Source organism: Solanum tuberosum, unplaced genomic scaffold (genome assembly GCF_000226075.1).
Source record: "Solanum tuberosum cultivar DM 1-3 516 R44 unplaced genomic scaffold, SolTub_3.0 scf00020, whole genome shotgun sequence".
Classification (NCBI taxonomy): Eukaryota; Viridiplantae; Streptophyta; class Magnoliopsida; order Solanales; family Solanaceae; genus Solanum; species Solanum tuberosum.
The window spans coordinates 2,583,164-2,601,504 of NW_006238946.1; the positions used below are offsets into that span (position 1 = coordinate 2,583,164).

An 18,341-nucleotide genomic window follows, 5' to 3' on the forward strand; every position below is an offset into this window, starting at 1 on the left:
AAATCTTTCAACTTTATGCAAGAAGAAAAATCACATCTTTTTCAAACAAGATAATAAATTCTTGCCTTCTGAGCTTCCACAAACCACCCCACCCTTAACTAACCCCACAATTAGTGACCTTTTCTCCACACCAAGAAACAAATACATAAAAAACTTTATGCAAGAAAATGGAAGAACTTACAGAGTATGTGGAGAGAAAGAGAAGAAACGCCGGCGAAGTGGTGGACGGAGGAAAAGGGACAGTGAACGCCAACGGGGAACTGAAACGACAACGTTTTTCGCAGTAACCCAATACATTGCTCGATATCAGTGCACAATACACAGTGTCTGTGTGTATTGTTCTTCCCGGCAGAGAAAGGTGTACTTTATATTATTTTCAAAAAAAAAAAACTCTGTGGGAATTACAATTAAACATTAGGGAAAGAATGTTAGTAGATACTCCCTCCGTCCCTATTTACTTGTCCATATTTCCTTTTTTGGTTGTCCCTATTTAGTTGTCCATTTTGACAAATCAAGAAAGGACAACAAATTTTTTCCTATTATACCCTTATTTACACTTCTTGAAAATTGTAAAAGTGTATGTTGTTTCCCTCCAATTTATTTCACTTGAATTCAAATAAGTGGTTGTAATTTTGAAGTGAAAAGTTGTCATAAGGGTAAAATTGTAACTTCACTGTGCTAATCATTGTTGCCTTAATCTGTGTGCCATTTCTAAAGTGGACAACTAAAAAGGGACGGAGGGAGTATTGGTATTCAGGACGGATTAATTATTTTTAGAGTCGAGCTAATTGCATAGTTATACGAAATTTTGTTAGGAAAGATCTTAAGAATGAATTACATTGAAAATAGTGAATTGCATTTTAAAGAGAAAATGGTCTAGAACCCCCCCAACCTATATCCGAAATCTCAACTACACACTCCAACTTTACGAATGTCCTATTACCCACCTGAACTTTATATTTATCTATTTTATACACACCTAAGTGCTGACCTCAACACATAAACCAAATAATTAGGCCTGCGTGATTCCACGCGCTGGGTCCCTCACCTCTTCAACTCCCATTTCTTGTTTTTTCCACCATTTCCCTCCTAAAACGTAAAAGAACAAAAAAAATCCTCCTTTCTCATTTTCAATCCTTCTCCATTAGCAATGCCCTCTGTTAACTAAGAGCTTAGGTTGACAGTTCCACCGAAATGGCCATAGCGCAGCCGGCGACGGTCATACGACCTTCAGACCAATGCAAAAATATACCTATGGAGGAGACGGATCTTCTCCAACAAGAATCACCTTCAAATTACAATCCAGCGATCACTGTTGGGAGTGATTCAGATCGTTCCAATTGATGTAATCTACACCTCAAGATCTACCTAATACTACAAAATCACAACATTCTATCTTACCATTTGAGAGATCTGCTCAAGCGATTTTGGGGGGAGAATCACCAAAATCGCCTCTCAACTCAAACGGAGTTTCGCCGACAATAACTGAGATTCAGGGGAAACAAATCACTATGCTGGAATCCCCTCATCCCAGCGCACTCAATTATGTAAGTAAAATCGATATGAATAGAGGTTGTAATTATGGCGAAGATTCAGGTGAACTAGCCGGAGCTCACGATATGAACAGAGGTTGTAATCGTTGGAGAAGGAGGAATTTTTCGTCAAAATTAACGTTTTAACGCGCCTAGAGGAAGTGAGAACACCTCCCATGACAGGTCAGCACTTAGGTGTGCATAAAATAGAGAAATATAAAGTTCAGGTGGGTAATAGGACACCCGTAAAGTTGGAGTGTGTAGTTGAGATTTCGAGTATAGGTTGGGGGGGTTTTAGACCATTTTCTCCATTTTAAAAGGAAGTTTTCTTTCAATAGATTGTCAAAAGCAAAGCAATGCGTGATTGTTTTGTCATTCTCTAATTGTCTGGCTTTTAATCCCCAAGTAATGATGTTTCAATGTGTTTTATCACAATCATTTCGATCAATTATTCCTTTTCTGAACCATTAATAACGGATGGCAGAAGACAATGATGTACGCATTATTTTAGAAAATGGTGAAAATTTAGTTATCATACTTATAAATAACTCAAACTGCATAATCAACCGATGAACCAACCGTCAATAATTTTTTGCTAAGTAGTGTTAGTTTATTAAATATATATGTATAGTTGTAAGTCCACCCCTGACGGGATATGATTTTGTGTGAGAGAGATAAAGACTAGCCTCTTCTTCTTGTAATTTTATTTAGTCATCGAGTACTATTTATCAATATATCTATTTTATATTTTACTATTTTGTTCTTTTATTTTTTTATGATGTTACGTTGATTATACTCTTTTTGAACTAAGAATTTATCAAGATGGTTTTTCTATCTCAGATAATGATAAAATTTACTAACATATTATCTTTCTTAATTCTTGTTTATGATATTATGCTCGAATATATTATTATTGATATCACTATTGTGCTTAGGATAAATGAAACTGGCTCCCCTCCATTTCGTCAAGTGCACGTCTAGATTAGAGACATGTGTCATATTTAAAGTTTAAAGGTCAAGATTATATTATATTAACAAATATCATAACCATAGTTAAATTAACTAATTTTAGAAAATTAATCTCCAAATTTGGTAAGAATTACAATATATTCTAAACAAAATTTGATACTTATTAATATCATTAATTTCATATTATATTTTTTTATTTAATTATTAAATTCTATGATATTTAAGGTGAGAATCAACTAAACAATTTATGTACTACTAAACTTTGCTATTGAAATATTATATATACTATGTTGAGAAACAAAACAAAAAAGTTAAGAATTATCACGGTGGAAAAAAACCATAAAATAAAAATAAAAAGATGAAAGATTTTTAGAATTAAACGTGAATACCAAAAATATTTCAAGGAGAAAATGTGGCTATTGTGTTTGAAAGGGAAAAATATACTATTTTTTTAAAAATAAATACTTTTATCTCTTTTTTCTTCTTTTTTTTGCGAAAGAGAAGATAACATTGTTTTAAATGTAAATGTTTTTGAAGATTATTATTTATCACATTAAATATAAACGTTTCATGTTCTACAATTTTAATATTTAAATGTAGATTAAAAATATAAGATGAAATTAATGATATTAATAACTTTCAAATTTTGTATGGAATATATTGTATTTTATCAAATTTAGAGAGCAATTTTCTAAAATTAGTTAACTTAACTATGATTATGATATTTGTTAATACAATATAATCTTGACTTTTAAACTTTAAATATGACACATGTCTACTAATCTAGACGTGCACTTGACGAAATGGAGGAAAGGGGTAATGGAGGGGAGCCGGATCCAGGATAAATTACCCTAGACATCTTTGTAATGTGATTTAATTGCAAATATTACTAATTCCATAGCTATTTGTATTCAAAGCACAAAAAAATATCACCTAGTAAAAATTACACCCTCCGTTCAATAATAGTTGTCCATTATACTATTTACGATGTTCAATAATATTTGTCCACTTTATGAAGTCAATGAATAATTTTACACTTAGTACCTTATTTACCACTATCAGTAATTATAGTCATTTTCATATTACATTTTTTCAAGACATTGTATTTATTATATTTATAGTAAAATTACTCTTTTATTTATAGTTTCTTAAAAAATGTGCAAAGTTAGACAAATATTATTGGACACAAAATGTAATTTCATAAATAAAATTAGAAGGTCGATTGAGATTTGAGAACCTATTCAATGAACTTTATGACTTGTTGATCTAATCTTTAACCTTTAACTTGTAAAGCAAAATGTGAAATAATCATGAAATTTCACCCAACTAGAAACAAAAAAAGACAATTAATTGTATTTTAAATTAATTACCACTCTTTTTGAGGTATGCATCAATCTCACCGCTGACTAGATGTTAAAATGTCTCACATTTATAGAGGGATGAAGAATTGGTATCTATATATAATATATTGCTGAAGCATGCGACAGCTCGAAGGTACAATATGAATGAAATATCATATAAATCGTGTTACCTTATCTCTATTTCAAAAAAATTGTTTCTGTGATCACACAGCCAAGTGCTAGAATGCCTGCCACCACTGGCTCACTTGGGTTTATTTTGTTTTCTATTAATTATATTATAATAAAGTTTGCCTTTTTTTATACCATAACGTTATGGTTTAGTGGTCAATAAAGTGAGTTGAGAACTCGAGGTCTCACGTTCAATTTCTAGCACAAAAAAAAACACTAGGTGATTTATTTTCATTTGTCTTAGCCTTATTGGACAAAGTTAGTTGGTAGCTATTGCTGGTGGGAGGCAATGGGTATCCCTTGGTAGTGTCTTAACCTTAGTGGGCAAAGTTAGCTGGTACATGTTGCTGGTGGGAGGCAATGGGTACCCCTCGGTGGACAAAGATAGCTGGTATATGTTGCTGGTGGGAGGTAATAGGTATTCAGTGGATTTAGTCGAGGTCTTAGCCTTAGTGGACAAAGTTAGCTGGTACATGTTGCTGGTGGGAGGTAATAGGTATCCATTGGTGGACAAAGTTAGCTTATACATGTTGTTGGTGGGAGGTAATAGGTATTCAATGGATTTAGTCGAGGTGCGTGAAAGCTGACGGAGTGAGTACTTTCTAGCTTCTGGTTAACTTTCTTTCCTATTGAACAGCACATGAAAGATGTTGAAAATGGTAAAACTATATGTCTAGATTTATGTCTTTTAGCTGTCCTAGTTGCATGCATGAATGACCTTTTGTATTATCTAGTATCTTTTATGGTATTATTAATGTGGCTAGATTAAAGTGTATGTGTGAAAGTACTTAATGGTGTTATTCTAGAAGACTATTAACACCTATATAAGCCCTTCTGGCAAACTATGGTTAAACGTTTATATGCTTTGGTTCATACTGTTGTGTGTTTGGTAGGGCTGACTAAGGAAGATGTCTAGTTTTGAGACTGTCTTTGATTTTATCACGAGTATCCAAAATCACGAAGAGATCTACCAGCAGATGGTAGCCACAGATGGGAGCTCTGATATTGACTTGAATTCTTGGGAACTGTCTACAATTGGCATTGGTGAGAAAAACTTGCTGAGAGATGTTGATATGGTAGAGAAATTTCGTTGTCCAGGCATGGATGTCGGGTTCAAGTTGAACTCGGCTTCTCTTGCGAAGCAAAGGGTGGTGAAAGGACGCGTGAAAGGGAATCTCTCATCAATGAAAGCCTATGATGAGACATTCTTGATGGAGGATACAATTAAGTTAGCCCCAATGGCAAGGAGAGTTCTCTGCCCTGGCAGGAGTGGGTTGGAAATGCTTAACAATGCCCCGTTATATAACAAAGTGGTGATGGCTGTGGCAGGTATTGAGCCTGCCAGCTTAACGGACGTAACTATGATGTTTGCTTGTGAGAAGCTTGCACTAAAACCTGACATGTGTCACGTGTTCTTGAAGGGATATTTGATGTTAATGGCATTTAACTTAGCTGTCATATCAGATGTGTATAACTACAAGAAAAATGATATTAAAGCAGAGTTGGTTGCTGGTGTGTCGCCAGATTCTAAATTGAATCTGCTGATGATGGAAGATATTGTAGTTGACGTGGCCCATTTTTCACCGAATGAGGTGTCTCTATTGGTCGAGATGTCTTGTGAGTATCCAACAAGGCGATATGGTGCTGCAAACATTTATAATAATATATACATGTCCAAAGATAATGTTACGTTTATATCGGATGATCCAAGTTACAAATTCCCAGAGGATATGGATTATGGTAGTCCTGATATGATGTGGATGAACCTGCTGAATATAGCAATCAAGTTCCATACTCTTGATGATTTACGCGAGGTGATAAGAGACTTCCGTGGAATACCCGGGATGTTGCGTGATGTCTCTCGATGGGGGAAGCAGAGTTGTTTCACCTTGAGTTATCCTCGAAGCTGTAGTATTAGCACTGCTGTTGAGAGTTTGGCGGAACAGTTCCCTGGCGTGCTGAGAAACAGCAGGTACTATAGTACTAGTAAGTGTGTGGTTGTGGATTTGTTGTTGAGTAACATGTTACGAATGAGTTGCTACAACATAATAGAACAATTAGGTGCCATTGGTAAGGTAGGTTGCCCTTCTGATGATACTTTGAACGATCGGTTCTTTAACTTGAATCTACTGAACCAGGGGTTGAAGTCAGATGTTGAGGAGAGCAACTCCTTGCTGCAGGAGTGGTATGGAATAAAGAACTGTATCATGCCAGTGTCTTTCGGAGGGAAGCTGAAGGACATGGTTGTTAAAATGGCAAGTTGTATGAGAAGTGGTGATACTTCTTTTCTCAGACCACAACTATTGCATCCTTTGCCTTACTCGGCTTCAAGGAACACTACATGGGCTGTGGTGCATGGATTGAGGAAAATCGAGCTTGAATCTACTCAACTAATCAATGCCACATTGAAGCTTAATCAAATGACCAAAGCATACGCATGGGTGATGGGTGTTCGTGACACATTACCTAAGGTTGGGTTGAATGCACTGTGTGAGGTGTACATTGAGAACCTCACTTCAAAGGAGAGTGAGTTCATACAGTTGGTGTTGGGTGATTATGATATCAACATTAAGCACATGTTGGACAAAGAATTGGACCCGAGAACTGATGAGCTCAAACTGGGGTGCAGGCCCTTTTATAATTTGTCCTTTCCGGGGACAAGGTGCACTGTCGTGTTCGACTCAGATGGTGTTGGGATGATAATTTTTTACGGTGCTTCCAGTTCTGTGAATGCCAGTGAGTCGTTGGGAGTTACTACTCAGGCTGCAACATTTGGTGGAGCTGCTGTCAGGACAGCTGCAGCGGCTGCACTTTCTGAGGCCGATGTTGACAGATTGGTGGATGTATCACCTCAAGAGACTGCACATGGTGTGGCACCAGATCAGGCAGGTCGAGTATTTGGTGTGGAACGAGCTGGAACTGATGCTGCTGACACTCAAAGAGCTGGTGGGCATACAGCTGGTGGACAGGCGGGCTCAGGACGTGGCGCTTCTGTCCATGGTGGTCGTGGTCGCACAGCGAGATGGAACTGGACAAGCAGGTAAAGACATTCCAGATGGAAATCACTTCTCGACCTTCATAAATGTTAAGTGTCTTGATTCACATGTCTTTTAATTATTCTAGCTAGGTGCATGATCTTTTGTATTATCCAAGTCACTCTTATGGTATTAATGTGGTTAAATTTAAGTGTGTGTGTGAAAGGTACCTAATTGACAAGAGGGAGTTACTCCATTGGTAAGCACCTCTCCCTTCCAACTCGAAGAGTGTGAGATTGTTTTTTTTATTAGCGTCCTTTTTTGTGTATGCATGTACTAAGAGTCAAGAGACATTAGCTTAACCCTCTATGAGGAGTCGACATGTATATATAGCACAATCTATAAATACGTCTAACCTATAAGACAATCATAAAAATTTCTAAAAGTGTCAAAATAAAAATAATAACAGGAGACACGCTCGAAAGTACAATATGAATGAAATATCGATCATATGAACAGTGCATTTTGGAATATAATTCAGTCAGTGATAATATTATAGGCGGCTGATACATAATGCTATCTTAGATCTACTTTGATCAAGAAACTGTACAATATTAGAAAATGAAGGACCTTTTTTAGTGTCGGTATCAAAATCTAATTGGTAAGATTATACTTCATTGATCAATTATGATTCTTTATTTCAACATTCAACAGCTATACTAGTCACTTTTTGCCTTCACGCATTTTTATTCTTTCTTAAATTTTGTGTGTCAAGTCAAAATCATACAAATAAATTGAAACGAAGGGAGGAAGTAATGGTCAAAAAACAACAACATGCATTTTGTCCCTATATACAAATGTCATACAGGATCTTTTACTACAATTCACAAAGGACAGTTCAGAAGCTAAGTGTGTTCTCTGCTACTGGAAATGGCTTCTTTTTCCACCAGCTTCTACTTCTTGTCTCAGCAAGGTATGCCGGTTCGTGCAAAAATCAGTTTTTTTTTCACAAGAATTGATCAAAATCACTGTGATCCAACTTTGTTTTTTCTCTTTTATGTGCAGAATGTCGTGTCTTTATCTGATTTCTCTCCTCTATATCAGTTTCCCACTCAAAGTCCCAGGAGAAAATTTTCCAAGAAAATTGTTTCTGTGATCACACAGCCAAGTTCAAGAATGCCTGCCACCACTGGCTCAGTTGGGTTTATTTTGTTTTCTATCAAATATTTATACTAATAAAGTTTGCCTTTTCATATACCTACGCGTGTGGCTTAGTGATCAATGAAGTAACATGAAAACCCTAAGGTCTAATGTTCAAACTCTAGCACAAACAGAAACAATAGGTGATCTCTTTCTATTTGCCCTAGCCTTGGTTGACAGAGTTAGCTGATATGTGATGCTGGTGGGAGGAAATAAGTATCCCGTAGATTTAGTTGAGGTGCGCAAAAGCTGGCCTAGACACCACGGTTATAAAATAAAAAACACTAGGTGATTTCTTCCATCCGTCTTAGTCTTAGTGGACAGAGTTACATGATACCTATTGCTGGTGGGAGGTGGCACCCTAGCTGGTATATCGTGGTATTAGTCGAGGTGATTTCTTCCCATCTGCCCTAGTCTTCGTAGACAGAATACATGTTACTAGTGGGAGGTGACAAGTATCCCATGAAACTAGTTGAGGTGCAAGAAAGCTGACCTAGACACCACGATGATAAAAATAAATAAATCCCCCTTTTCATATTTGGGGAATAAAGTTACAAACTTTCCCATATAGCTTAATGGTACTTGATGCTTGTGATTGTGAATTTTTTGTTTTTTTAGGTGAAGAGTTGGATGACTATGACTGAGAAGTTGCTGGCTAGGGCTTCTGAGAAGCTTCATGTGGTTCCAGGTGAGAATTTGTGGGTCAATGTTGATGTTTTGATGACAAATGATATTACTGGGCCTGGTGCTATTGGAGTATTTAAAAGAGAATTTGGAGAAAATGCCAAGGTATGCTAAAATAGCCATATCGTTGAATTAAGTTGAGTTTCATCTTTGTTGTTATATATAGTTAGAGATTTATGTCTATAGGTTTTCCGGAGTTTTTAGTTTATGAACATTCACAATTGACGAAAATGCTGGAAACTTCATGTATAAACAAGAGCAAGTTAGAGTTTGATGTCTCCAAAGATATGATTCAATATCTTACTCCTCATTCCTGAAAATTGTGTGACAAGTTGAAAAGGGATGCTTTCGTATCTTTACTTAAAATCATTCATATCTCGAACTTTTCCCTCTTGGTAACTCGAACTCCCAAGCTCATGGTATAAAGAGGGCAAGCATTCGACTCGTGTCTAGTTGAGTTCTGTATCACCTAGGATAGTAGAATTTCTGCAGTAACTTAACTATACAATATACCCCGCGATGAAGCAGCTGCACAGGATCAGTGATTCATAGTTGAGGTACTGAGAAAAGTTGATGCAGAGTACCATGCTTTTCTAAATTCTAATCTAGTAAAAAACTCACTTGAACAGACCTTGATTTTCCTGTTGGGACTTCTATGGCTCTAATAGTACCAGGGATTGTTTGGTTTCTTCAATATCTTCGGTCTGGGATCGTGAAAAGGTAGTTGTCATACCCGATCACTACATTTTCACAGCTGATGAATGAGCAAACTGTAATGTAGATAGGCTGAGGGACTTCTGCAACGAGCAAAATATTAAATACTTTTATGACATTAAGGACCTCGGAAACTTCCAGGTATGATACATGTACTGCAGGAGCATTCGGTCAATTTGCATCTGGAATCGGAAATACTGATGCAGGTTTTGTTCTGGGTACTGGAAAGATTTTGCTCAAGGTAAGTAACTACTTTTATCCTATTTCTAATTGTATTTGATTTTCACTTGGACCACATGTATAACTGTGCTTTCAGTTTGCATCTGGAGACCACATTCCTTTGATTCATATACTTGTTATTGAGTATAAGTAGAGAAAAAAGGATATATACCTATGATGAATATCTCAAAGTTTAGTTAATTTCGCGTGGATCGCATGTCCATGTCTCATTTGACATATATGGTATCTACCTAAAGTTTTAAATAGTGTCGTCATTTAAGGGAGGCAAGCGCATTGAAATGTTTAAAATTCTATTCTTTAGATCCCCGTGTTTCAGGTTCCTGCAGCTCTCACATAGATCTACTGTGAAACACAGGTTCCTCCAACTATCAGATTTGTATTGGATGGTGAAATTCCCAATTACATACTGCTGATAAAACAACATATGACTACCTTAAGGTATTTAGCTTATGATAAAACAACATATGAGTAGATGTCTTAATTACTCCCTTCATCTGCTTGATTGAGTGAAATAAGACCAGTTCTCTTGCTTATGAACATCTTTCATGTTTTTCCGTCACAGGACAAGACTACTGTGTATTATGAACCTGTCTACAGTGATGAGCAAGCCAGGTATCCAACACAAAAGAAATTGGTATATAACCACTCGTGTTTTTCCGTAACCATTACATGTCTCCAATTTCATTTATGAAGGAGAGCCGTGGAGCAATGTTAAAATTGTCTACATGTGACTTATAGGTCACGGTTTCAAGCCATAGAATCAGCCACTCATGCTTGTGTCAGGGTACACTCACTTGGGGTGCGGGCTTTTCCCCAGCCCTTGCGTAAACATGGATGCATCATGGCTTTGTTGAAGAAATAGCTTAGCATGTATGCTAAGATGATATTCATTATGACTTATGAGGTGATTGCCATAAATTCCAGATTTCTTGCGGAGTATCATTTCGACATCTCAAAGTTGGAGCCCTTAGTAGCAAAGGTGGGTCATAATTTGGCTGTTAATACTTTGACATATACATCACAAGTGTCTACTGTCTTGTTTGTGCATATGATCTTCAATATTTATATTTTTCTTCTCTTATAAATTTTCCAAATTTCCCTTCAAAAGAAAAACAAAGTACTTTCAATCTTTTCGTTTACTTCCTTTCCTATCGAATAGCACAGATGTTGCTTTTCTGATGTTCAAACAAACACATTTTCGTAGATTAAGAAGACAACATGCACTTAATTAAGTCTGCTTGAAATATCGTATTATTTATTTTTTTGCATGTACTCTTTAGCATCATTCTCCTGGTAATCGTGCTTTGGCCAGAGAATGCGAAGATGTTAAGATTGACAGAGTATATATTGGATCTTGTACCGGTGGAAAAACAGAAGACTTCATGGCTGCTGCCAAAGTTTTTCTAGCATCAGTAAGATGATATCTCTTTCTCAATAATTTCACTATGCATATGAAAAGTAGACATGTATATTCTGTTGCACTTGTCTTCTGTAATTTCTTATACCGCCCGTTTATTGACATGCCTGTCTTGCTGTTGATACACCAAAGTCCCCCAAAATGCATACCTTGTACCTTTCCAAATAGATCATATTCCTTTGATTTATAGCTGAATAAGCATTTTGTGCTTGTTAAGCTATGTACAGTACTACACCTAAAGGTGTCTGTGTTTTGTGGTTGAGTTAGGCTCAAGTGTCACGTCTTTACATGGTATCAGAGCTAGGTTCATCCCCGTATGGGCTCCCGTTCCGCACTCCTGTTGGGCTTGCGTGAAGGGAGGGGTGTTAGAATCGGTTAAGAGTCCCATGTTGGTTGGGGAATGGTGATTTGCATATATGGACTTGAGGTAATCTTCCCCTCGTGAACTAGCTTATGGGGTTGAATTAAGCCCAGGTGTCATATCTTTACCGTGCTTAAATGATGCTTCTTGGTGGAAGTTTGGGATGTGATATTTCTCAAACTTTTTGCCATATTGCTCCCTAAGAATTCTTGTTTGGTTGCATCTTTGGTGGATAACAGAGTTTTGCATTCTCACAGGGAAAGAAGGTCAAAGTTCCAACATTTCTCGTCCCTGCTATGCAGAAGGTTTGTGCTCTTACTGTATTGTTCTGCCGGATTCAGACACACCTATATACAACATGAATGTCATGGTGGCATACCATATGGTTAAAAAACAATCGCAAATAATCTGTCCGTTATAAGATTTCCTCCGGTTAATGGATAACCATTTTGTTACCATATAATGCAAAACCTTACAATGTCTCAGGTCTGGATGGATTTATATACTATCCCAGTTCCAGAATCTGATGGCAAAACATGTTCACAGATTTTCGAGGATGCTGGCTGCGATGCACCAGCAAGTCCTAGTTGTGGTGCTTGTATGGGTGGCCCTAGAGACACTCATGCTCGGTTAAACGAACCTCAGGCAAGCTTCACCAATGCTAGTGGTTACCATTCTTGCATTTTTTTCGATTGAGAGTCTTCAAGTTACTTATATGAAAAGTGTTAATCGCGCTATAGCAATGTGGAACAACATTGAGCTGATCAACGAACGATTTGATTTTCCCAGGTATGTGTCTCAACCACAAACAGAAACTTCCCGGGGCGAATGGGCCATAAGGAAGGTCAAATTTATCTTGCATCTCCATATACAGCTGCAGCATCTGCATTAACTGGTCACGTTACTGATCTTCGAGATTTTCTGCAGTAACAATCTTGATTATTCATGTTAAAACGCGCTAAAGCTTGAACTTTTCTTTGTAATGTACACCTGAAGATGTTTGTGTTTCTGACTTCTGTGACAAAATACAGGTTTTTCAAGTACTCTTAGCTGTAGTTACATTTATTTGCTTGTGGAAAGTGTAAAGACGTGCTGAATTTTTTGAATCGTCTCATTTAAAAGATTAGTGTCTCGATATAACTTCTCTATTATACTCTTTTTCCCTAACCACATGTGACAATATGAGATTCAATTCCTTGACTTTTACCTGTTCTGATAACATGTTGATAGCATGGAAATATCCTATTTGTGTAAATCACCCTATACCAAAATCATCACAAGTTAGTCTATTTTTTAATTTTATGTTATGATAGATGTATAAGTTACTATGGCCTAAATGAATTTCTGTTTTTTTTGGGTACCACAAATGAAATTGGTTTTGTGATCTTTTCACCCTTAATCAAAGATCTCGGATTTGAGCTTGCGTATGGAGAAAATCTTGTTGGCCCATGTTGGGAGCGTCATCCCTGAATAGGCCCTGCAGTGCACGATCTGAATTTAGTCGGAGCTCTAATGTGGACTCCGGACATCGAGTGGGAAACTTAAAAAAAACTTTCATGTTCTTTTTTGAGATAATTTGGAAGTGACACATAATAGTTGGTGACTGAGATCTGAACTCAAATAGTTTCATCATTGTGTAGGGTTCCTATTGTTAGGAAAAAGTGGAGAAAAAAGAATAAAACACAATGGATAGAGCATGAGGTTTATTATACTTTATGTTAGGAACCTTCTAGAAACACTATACTATTATAATTAGTATTTGTATCACTTAACGGAAGGGAAATCTTGAAGCAACGATAAAAATGTTTTTATTTAGCCTATAGGTTACAAATTCAATCGTGAGATGGATTATTGACCTTTGCGTTAAGACGAGGTATCTACGTATACACATAACACACGAGATGTAACCTTATATTGTGTATATTCATTAATTTAATATAAACATCGAATGAAAGTACACTTTACCATACTTATCTTGTCTCTTCATGGACTCCACAAGGAGTATTGGAATACAGTTGTCACTTGATCAATGAAATAATTATGTTTAGAATGACTAACATTAGTCATAATCAGAATTATTTCATCATAAGAATATAAATTAATATATAGTAGTGTATTTGTTTTTAGTATTCCAACCTTATCTAAACTACTATGTGATTTGACAAACTAAACATAGTATATGCTTGTGTTTAGGAGGAAATAATATATTTTACATGAAAAATGTATAAAGGAGCTAATTTTGATGGAACATAAAATTACTGGGGGACAAAGCTACAAACACATAGAGACAAAAGTCACTCTTGATAAAAATGACACTCTAACCCTACTCACCCCCCCTCCTTTGGAGGGCTAGAGGGTGAGGAATTAAATAATATTGAGTTAACTTGCACTATGGTACAGTAAGGAGATGTCAGAGGTTGAATGTGGTAGGTGTAAGATGACAGAGAGATAGGCCAAAGAAATCTTGAAGAAGAGCGATTAGATAGGACATGACACAATTTTAGCGTACCAAAAACATACCGTTAGTAGAAGGGCCTAAAGGTCGAGTAAAAGAGTAGAGGATCACTACATGATTGTTTCTTTCACTCTGTTTATTTATTATCTACCGATTCTTTTTCATCTATGTATGCTCTACCCTTGTCAGACTTCACTTACCAGATTATACTGGTATGTTGTTGTAGAGTTAAAGTGCATGCACTATATCTTGAAAGATAACTTTAGCACAAAGCACATGATAGGACTTTGCACAAACTCAACTTAAATTCTCAATTTTTTCAGTCATGTAATGATGGACAGAATCCACAATAGAGGATTTGATAAGAACTTTCAACATCTAGTGTCTTTAATGACTTCACCACTAGCAAATTCTATATAATATATTATCTTATATACCACCAAACAAAAAGAGATTGATCAACTCAACATTAAAATAAACAAATAAATAAATAGAATTTCTTGCAACAAACACAAAACACACAAAAAGAGGAAAATAGCATTCCCATATTTACATCATGAGAAAGGTAGGTAGATTTTGGGGCAAAAACATTGGTGTATCAACTATATGAGGGGGCTTTAGACCTAAACCAAAAAAAAAAAAAAAACACAAAAGTGGGGCACTTTTTGAAGAGTAAATGGTGCAAAACAAAAAATGCAACCATGAAAAAAGTAACATTATCCCTATTTCTGTTTTACTTTTTGTTTCTTCCAAACTTTTTTTACCAAGCATGTTCCTTGCACCAAAGCATATTTAGATAGGTTTTCCTTTGTGTCTCTCTTGTTTCTGAGGGATTCTTGGAGCTGAAAATAAACCAATAACTAGTGTTAGAGCTAAGGAAACAAAATGACAAAAAGGCTATATTGCTCGGACTCTCCAAAAATGCACTACTTTTGGATTTGGAGGATCCGACACACACCCTGCACCCCGCAGCACTTTTGAAGAGTTTTCGAGCAATATAACAAAAGGAGAGGTAGAGTGTTCTTTTGGCATGGTTGTGTACATACCAAGTCCATTAGCCTCAGAAGTCCTCATGATTCTTAGCCTTTTCACAGTGTTGAGAAACATCCTATAACACATGAAAGTATTAGAACATATAAAGAACTAGAGTGGGGAGCTAGAAATGATAACAACTTGATTTTTCATAGATGTAGATCATACTTTTTGTTAATGTCCTTCTATGCTACTTTTTCATGACATGTAGGGCCCGTTTAGGGAAAAACACACCTACAAAGAATTTCTTCATTCCCTCCAGACTGACTCGAGACCTCTAGTTAAGGATGGGCGAATCACATATATCTAACCACATCAAGGTTGATGGTGTTTCTCTATGCTTACTAATGTACTACATGTATCCATAATATTGATAGTTTTATGCCTATTATTTTAGTCGTTTTCATCTTTGTACTTCCTCGTTGGAAGATGAAGGTGTGATCATTTGCTTTCATGAATTAGGTCCACCAAAAGCACCATGCATAATATATATATACTTGAGAATTGAGATCATCAATACCTCATGTTTGCTAATATATTCTCTTGTTTTTTTTGGTTGGTGGGGGTTGATGAAAACTTAGACTTCTAATATTTCTATGCTTTTTGCAACTATAGAATATTACTAATTAAGGGAATTTCTTACCCAAATGGAACATCTCCAACAAGCATCCAGTCTCCTTCTTTATCCTCATATGTGAGCACAAATTCAGATGATCCATCCAAGAGCTTAAAAGACTTAGTTGCTTGTTCCTTTTCACCGCCTATAAAAAAAAGGGAACATCAACAATCACTTCATAACAAAAACATCACAAAGCATACAACCGATTCGTTTCATTTAGTCCCTTTTCTACCGTAAAACATGGGGTGCTCCACGCCCGTGTAGAAGTATTATGCACATGAGAAACAAATAACTACACTTGATCTTAGCCAAAGGCTGAGCAAACTAGTTTTTAGAGCTAATTTAAGTAACAAAACAAGAAGTAAACTTTGAAACAGAATCCATACTTTTGGTAGATTTGAAGAACATATCCTCCAAGGTTTCGGCTAACGATTCATAGCAAGTATGAGCATTCAAATCCACCTTTCTTCCAATAGGCAAACCATCCATATTCACCTTCACAAAACCAAGATGCCCCTTTTCTTTAACAGAAGCTGCATCATCCTTAGTGTTCCCATGATTGATTTTCTTCTTCGAGTGCTCCTTCTTATCGTTCCCGCCAACTCCCTTGTCTTCATCAGCATTTAGAACCTTTGATTGATTAACCAAGCTGTTCATTCTGTATGCCCTTATGGGTGGCCATCCCACAACCTGACTGCTTTCAGAAATCAAAATAAATGAATCATCAATTATATACTCAATCATCCATCAAGAATCCAAATTCATGAACTTTGTAATCTTAGCTAAAAAGAACAAGTCAAAAGAAAGAGTTAAAAAAAAAGAGAGGAAAGAGGCATATGAATGTTTGCAAAATGTTTTCTTTTTCTTTTCTAAAAAGTACAAAAAAAAATTGTCAAAAATTATCAAAGTTGCACTAAAAGTAGGATTAGAGGGAATATAATGATAGACTATCATAATGACAGGGCAACCAAAAGCAACTTTTTTGGCAGATTTTAGATTAAAGGTAATGAGATGAACAAAGGTGATGCATGCTCTGCCAGCTTCTTAGAACCAGTAATTAAAAAATTAAACTAATAACTCATCAAAGACAAAAGCTAAAACAAATTAAAGGAATATATACTCAACAATAAAAATCTATTCTTGACTAGATTAAACACAACTTTTCATAGATAAACATGAAACTATTGTAAAAAAAAGTTGTAATATTAAAGGAAAGAACTTTTCTTCAAGATCATGAAAACCCTACAAGGAATACACAATTTCTTGAGTAAACTAAACTTAAACTTCATTGTTAGTCATCAAAATTAATGTAAAAGCTCTAAAATCAAAGAAAAGAACTCTGCTTTAGGAACCAACAAAAAACAAAAGCAAAAACAAATCCAAGGAACACATAACAAAAATCCTAGAAAAAAAATGAAACTTTACATAAGAACCTAAAATCATTTACTCCCTTTTGAGATACACAATTTCTTGAGTAAACTAAACATGAACTAAATGCAAAAAGATTACTAAAATTAGAGAAAAGAACACATTTTTATGAAAATTTACGAAATTCTTGGAAAAAGTGAAACTTTACATAGGAACCTAAAATCACTAAGACCCTCTGAGAGAAACACTTTCTTCAGTAAACTAAACATACCACCATGGCTAAACATGATATAAATGCAAGAAAAATACTAAATTTAGAGAAAAGAACACATTTTTATGAGAAAAATATGAAATACTAACCTTGCACCAGTAGGAGGAGATCCAACCTCAGTTGTAGTACCAGCAAAATCAGCAGCTCTTTTAGTACCAGAAACACCACCACTAATGGATCTTTTAGCTGAAAATCCATTAGGAAAATCTTTAGCAGTTAAAATCCTACCATACTCACCCCATGGTGACTTCTTAGTCTTCCCCCCCACCCCACCACCCCCACCCCCACTGTTAAGGCTAAGACCTAACCCCAACTCAAGCTCTGTTTCATCCTCAGAACAAATACCCATATTGTAATCTTGCTCCATTTTTGCACCTTTTTCACTAAGACTTGGTTCCATGAAAAGGGGTTTTTTCAAGAATCTGTGAGTAAATTTCAAGAAAATGTGTAAGAGTAAAATGGGGTTACAGGGGATCAAGAGAATGTATAGATGGGGGGTTGTGGGGGGTGGGGTAAAATGGTGGAGGTAGTGATGATTATGGGACCCATATGTCTGGTAGTGCACCAAGCACTGTCCTTGAAAGATAATGAATTATAATTCTTGTTTGTTCATCAAGTTTCTTTAAAACCAATTTCTCAAAACTCATGATTTTGGGTTTTGGTTTTGTATTGCCATGCTTGCTTTTTTGGTATTAATTAGTACTTGAAAGTGTGTGTTTTTTCTTTGTCCCCTTTTGCCACCTCTTTTGTCCAAATGTTGGAAACAAAAAATAGTATGGGAATCATTTTGTATTTCTTGAGTTCTGTAAATGTCTAAAATTAACTTTACAAAATACTATCATGTCCATTTTTAATTATCATGTTACGTATTTTAAAAGTTAATTTTGACTAAGTTTTAAAATTATATTATATTATATTAATTTGATATTTTAAATAAAAAAAATTAGATATTCAAAAACTATACGAAAAGTACTA

At 35.8% G+C, this 18,341-nt stretch overlaps 4 protein-coding genes across 9 annotated transcripts in view; 2 read left to right on the forward strand and 2 right to left on the reverse strand.

The window, feature by feature from the left end:
* The window catches only part of LOC102580676 (DNA mismatch repair protein MSH1, mitochondrial), a 39,924-nt gene extending 39,540 nt beyond the window's left edge, over positions 1-384 (reverse strand). Inside the window, exon 1 of one of the 2 annotated variants that reach the window (XM_015305328.1) lies at positions 182-384. In XM_015305328.1, coding sequence (XP_015160814.1) covers positions 182-297 — 116 coding nt within the window. In that variant the 5' untranslated portion in view covers positions 298-384. The remainder of the gene's footprint in view (positions 1-181) is intronic. The other variant, XM_006340821.2, reaches the window with a different exon arrangement.
* On the forward strand, positions 272-9,699 carry LOC102579694 (uncharacterized). 2 transcript variants are annotated; one of them, XM_015305340.1, is made up of 4 exons: positions 272-358; positions 4,924-7,978; positions 8,071-8,202; positions 8,824-9,699. In XM_015305340.1, the coding sequence occupies exon 2, from the start codon at positions 4,939-4,941 to the stop codon at positions 7,072-7,074; it is 2,136 nt and encodes a 711-aa protein (XP_015160826.1). In that variant the 5' UTR covers positions 272-358; positions 4,924-4,938; the 3' UTR covers positions 7,075-7,978; positions 8,071-8,202; positions 8,824-9,699. The 2 variants fall into 2 exon arrangements, with proteins under 2 accessions (XP_015160826.1, XP_015160825.1); XM_015305339.1 differs by having other exon boundaries at positions 8,071-9,699.
* A 71-nt stretch (positions 9,700-9,770) lies between these two features.
* LOC102581251 (3-isopropylmalate dehydratase large subunit) lies at positions 9,771-12,772 on the forward strand. 3 transcript variants are annotated; one of them, XM_015305350.1, is made up of 7 exons: positions 9,771-10,281; positions 10,406-10,455; positions 10,537-10,822; positions 11,124-11,255; positions 11,879-11,926; positions 12,108-12,266; positions 12,411-12,772. In XM_015305350.1, the coding sequence occupies exons 3-7, from the start codon at positions 10,712-10,714 to the stop codon at positions 12,549-12,551; spliced, it is 591 nt and encodes a 196-aa protein (XP_015160836.1). In that variant the 5' UTR covers positions 9,771-10,281; positions 10,406-10,455; positions 10,537-10,711; the 3' UTR covers positions 12,552-12,772. The 3 variants fall into 3 exon arrangements, with proteins under 3 accessions (XP_015160836.1, XP_015160830.1, XP_015160838.1); XM_015305344.1 differs by having other exon boundaries at positions 10,582-10,822; XM_015305352.1 differs by lacking the exon at positions 10,406-10,455 and having other exon boundaries at positions 10,768-10,822.
* A 1,714-nt stretch (positions 12,773-14,486) lies between these two features.
* On the reverse strand, positions 14,487-18,028 carry LOC102581585 (auxin-responsive protein IAA13). 2 transcript variants are annotated; one of them, XM_006340824.2, is made up of 5 exons: positions 17,456-18,028; positions 16,114-16,424; positions 15,752-15,869; positions 15,123-15,184; positions 14,487-14,918 (listed from the first exon to the last, which is right to left on the reverse strand). In XM_006340824.2, the coding sequence occupies exons 1-5, from the start codon at positions 17,764-17,766 to the stop codon at positions 14,869-14,871; spliced, it is 852 nt and encodes a 283-aa protein (XP_006340886.1). In that variant the 5' UTR covers positions 17,767-18,028; the 3' UTR covers positions 14,487-14,868. The 2 variants fall into 2 exon arrangements, with proteins under 2 accessions (XP_006340886.1, XP_015160844.1); XM_015305358.1 differs by having other exon boundaries at positions 16,114-16,421; positions 17,456-18,021.
* Between the last annotated feature and the right edge of the window lie 313 nt (positions 18,029-18,341).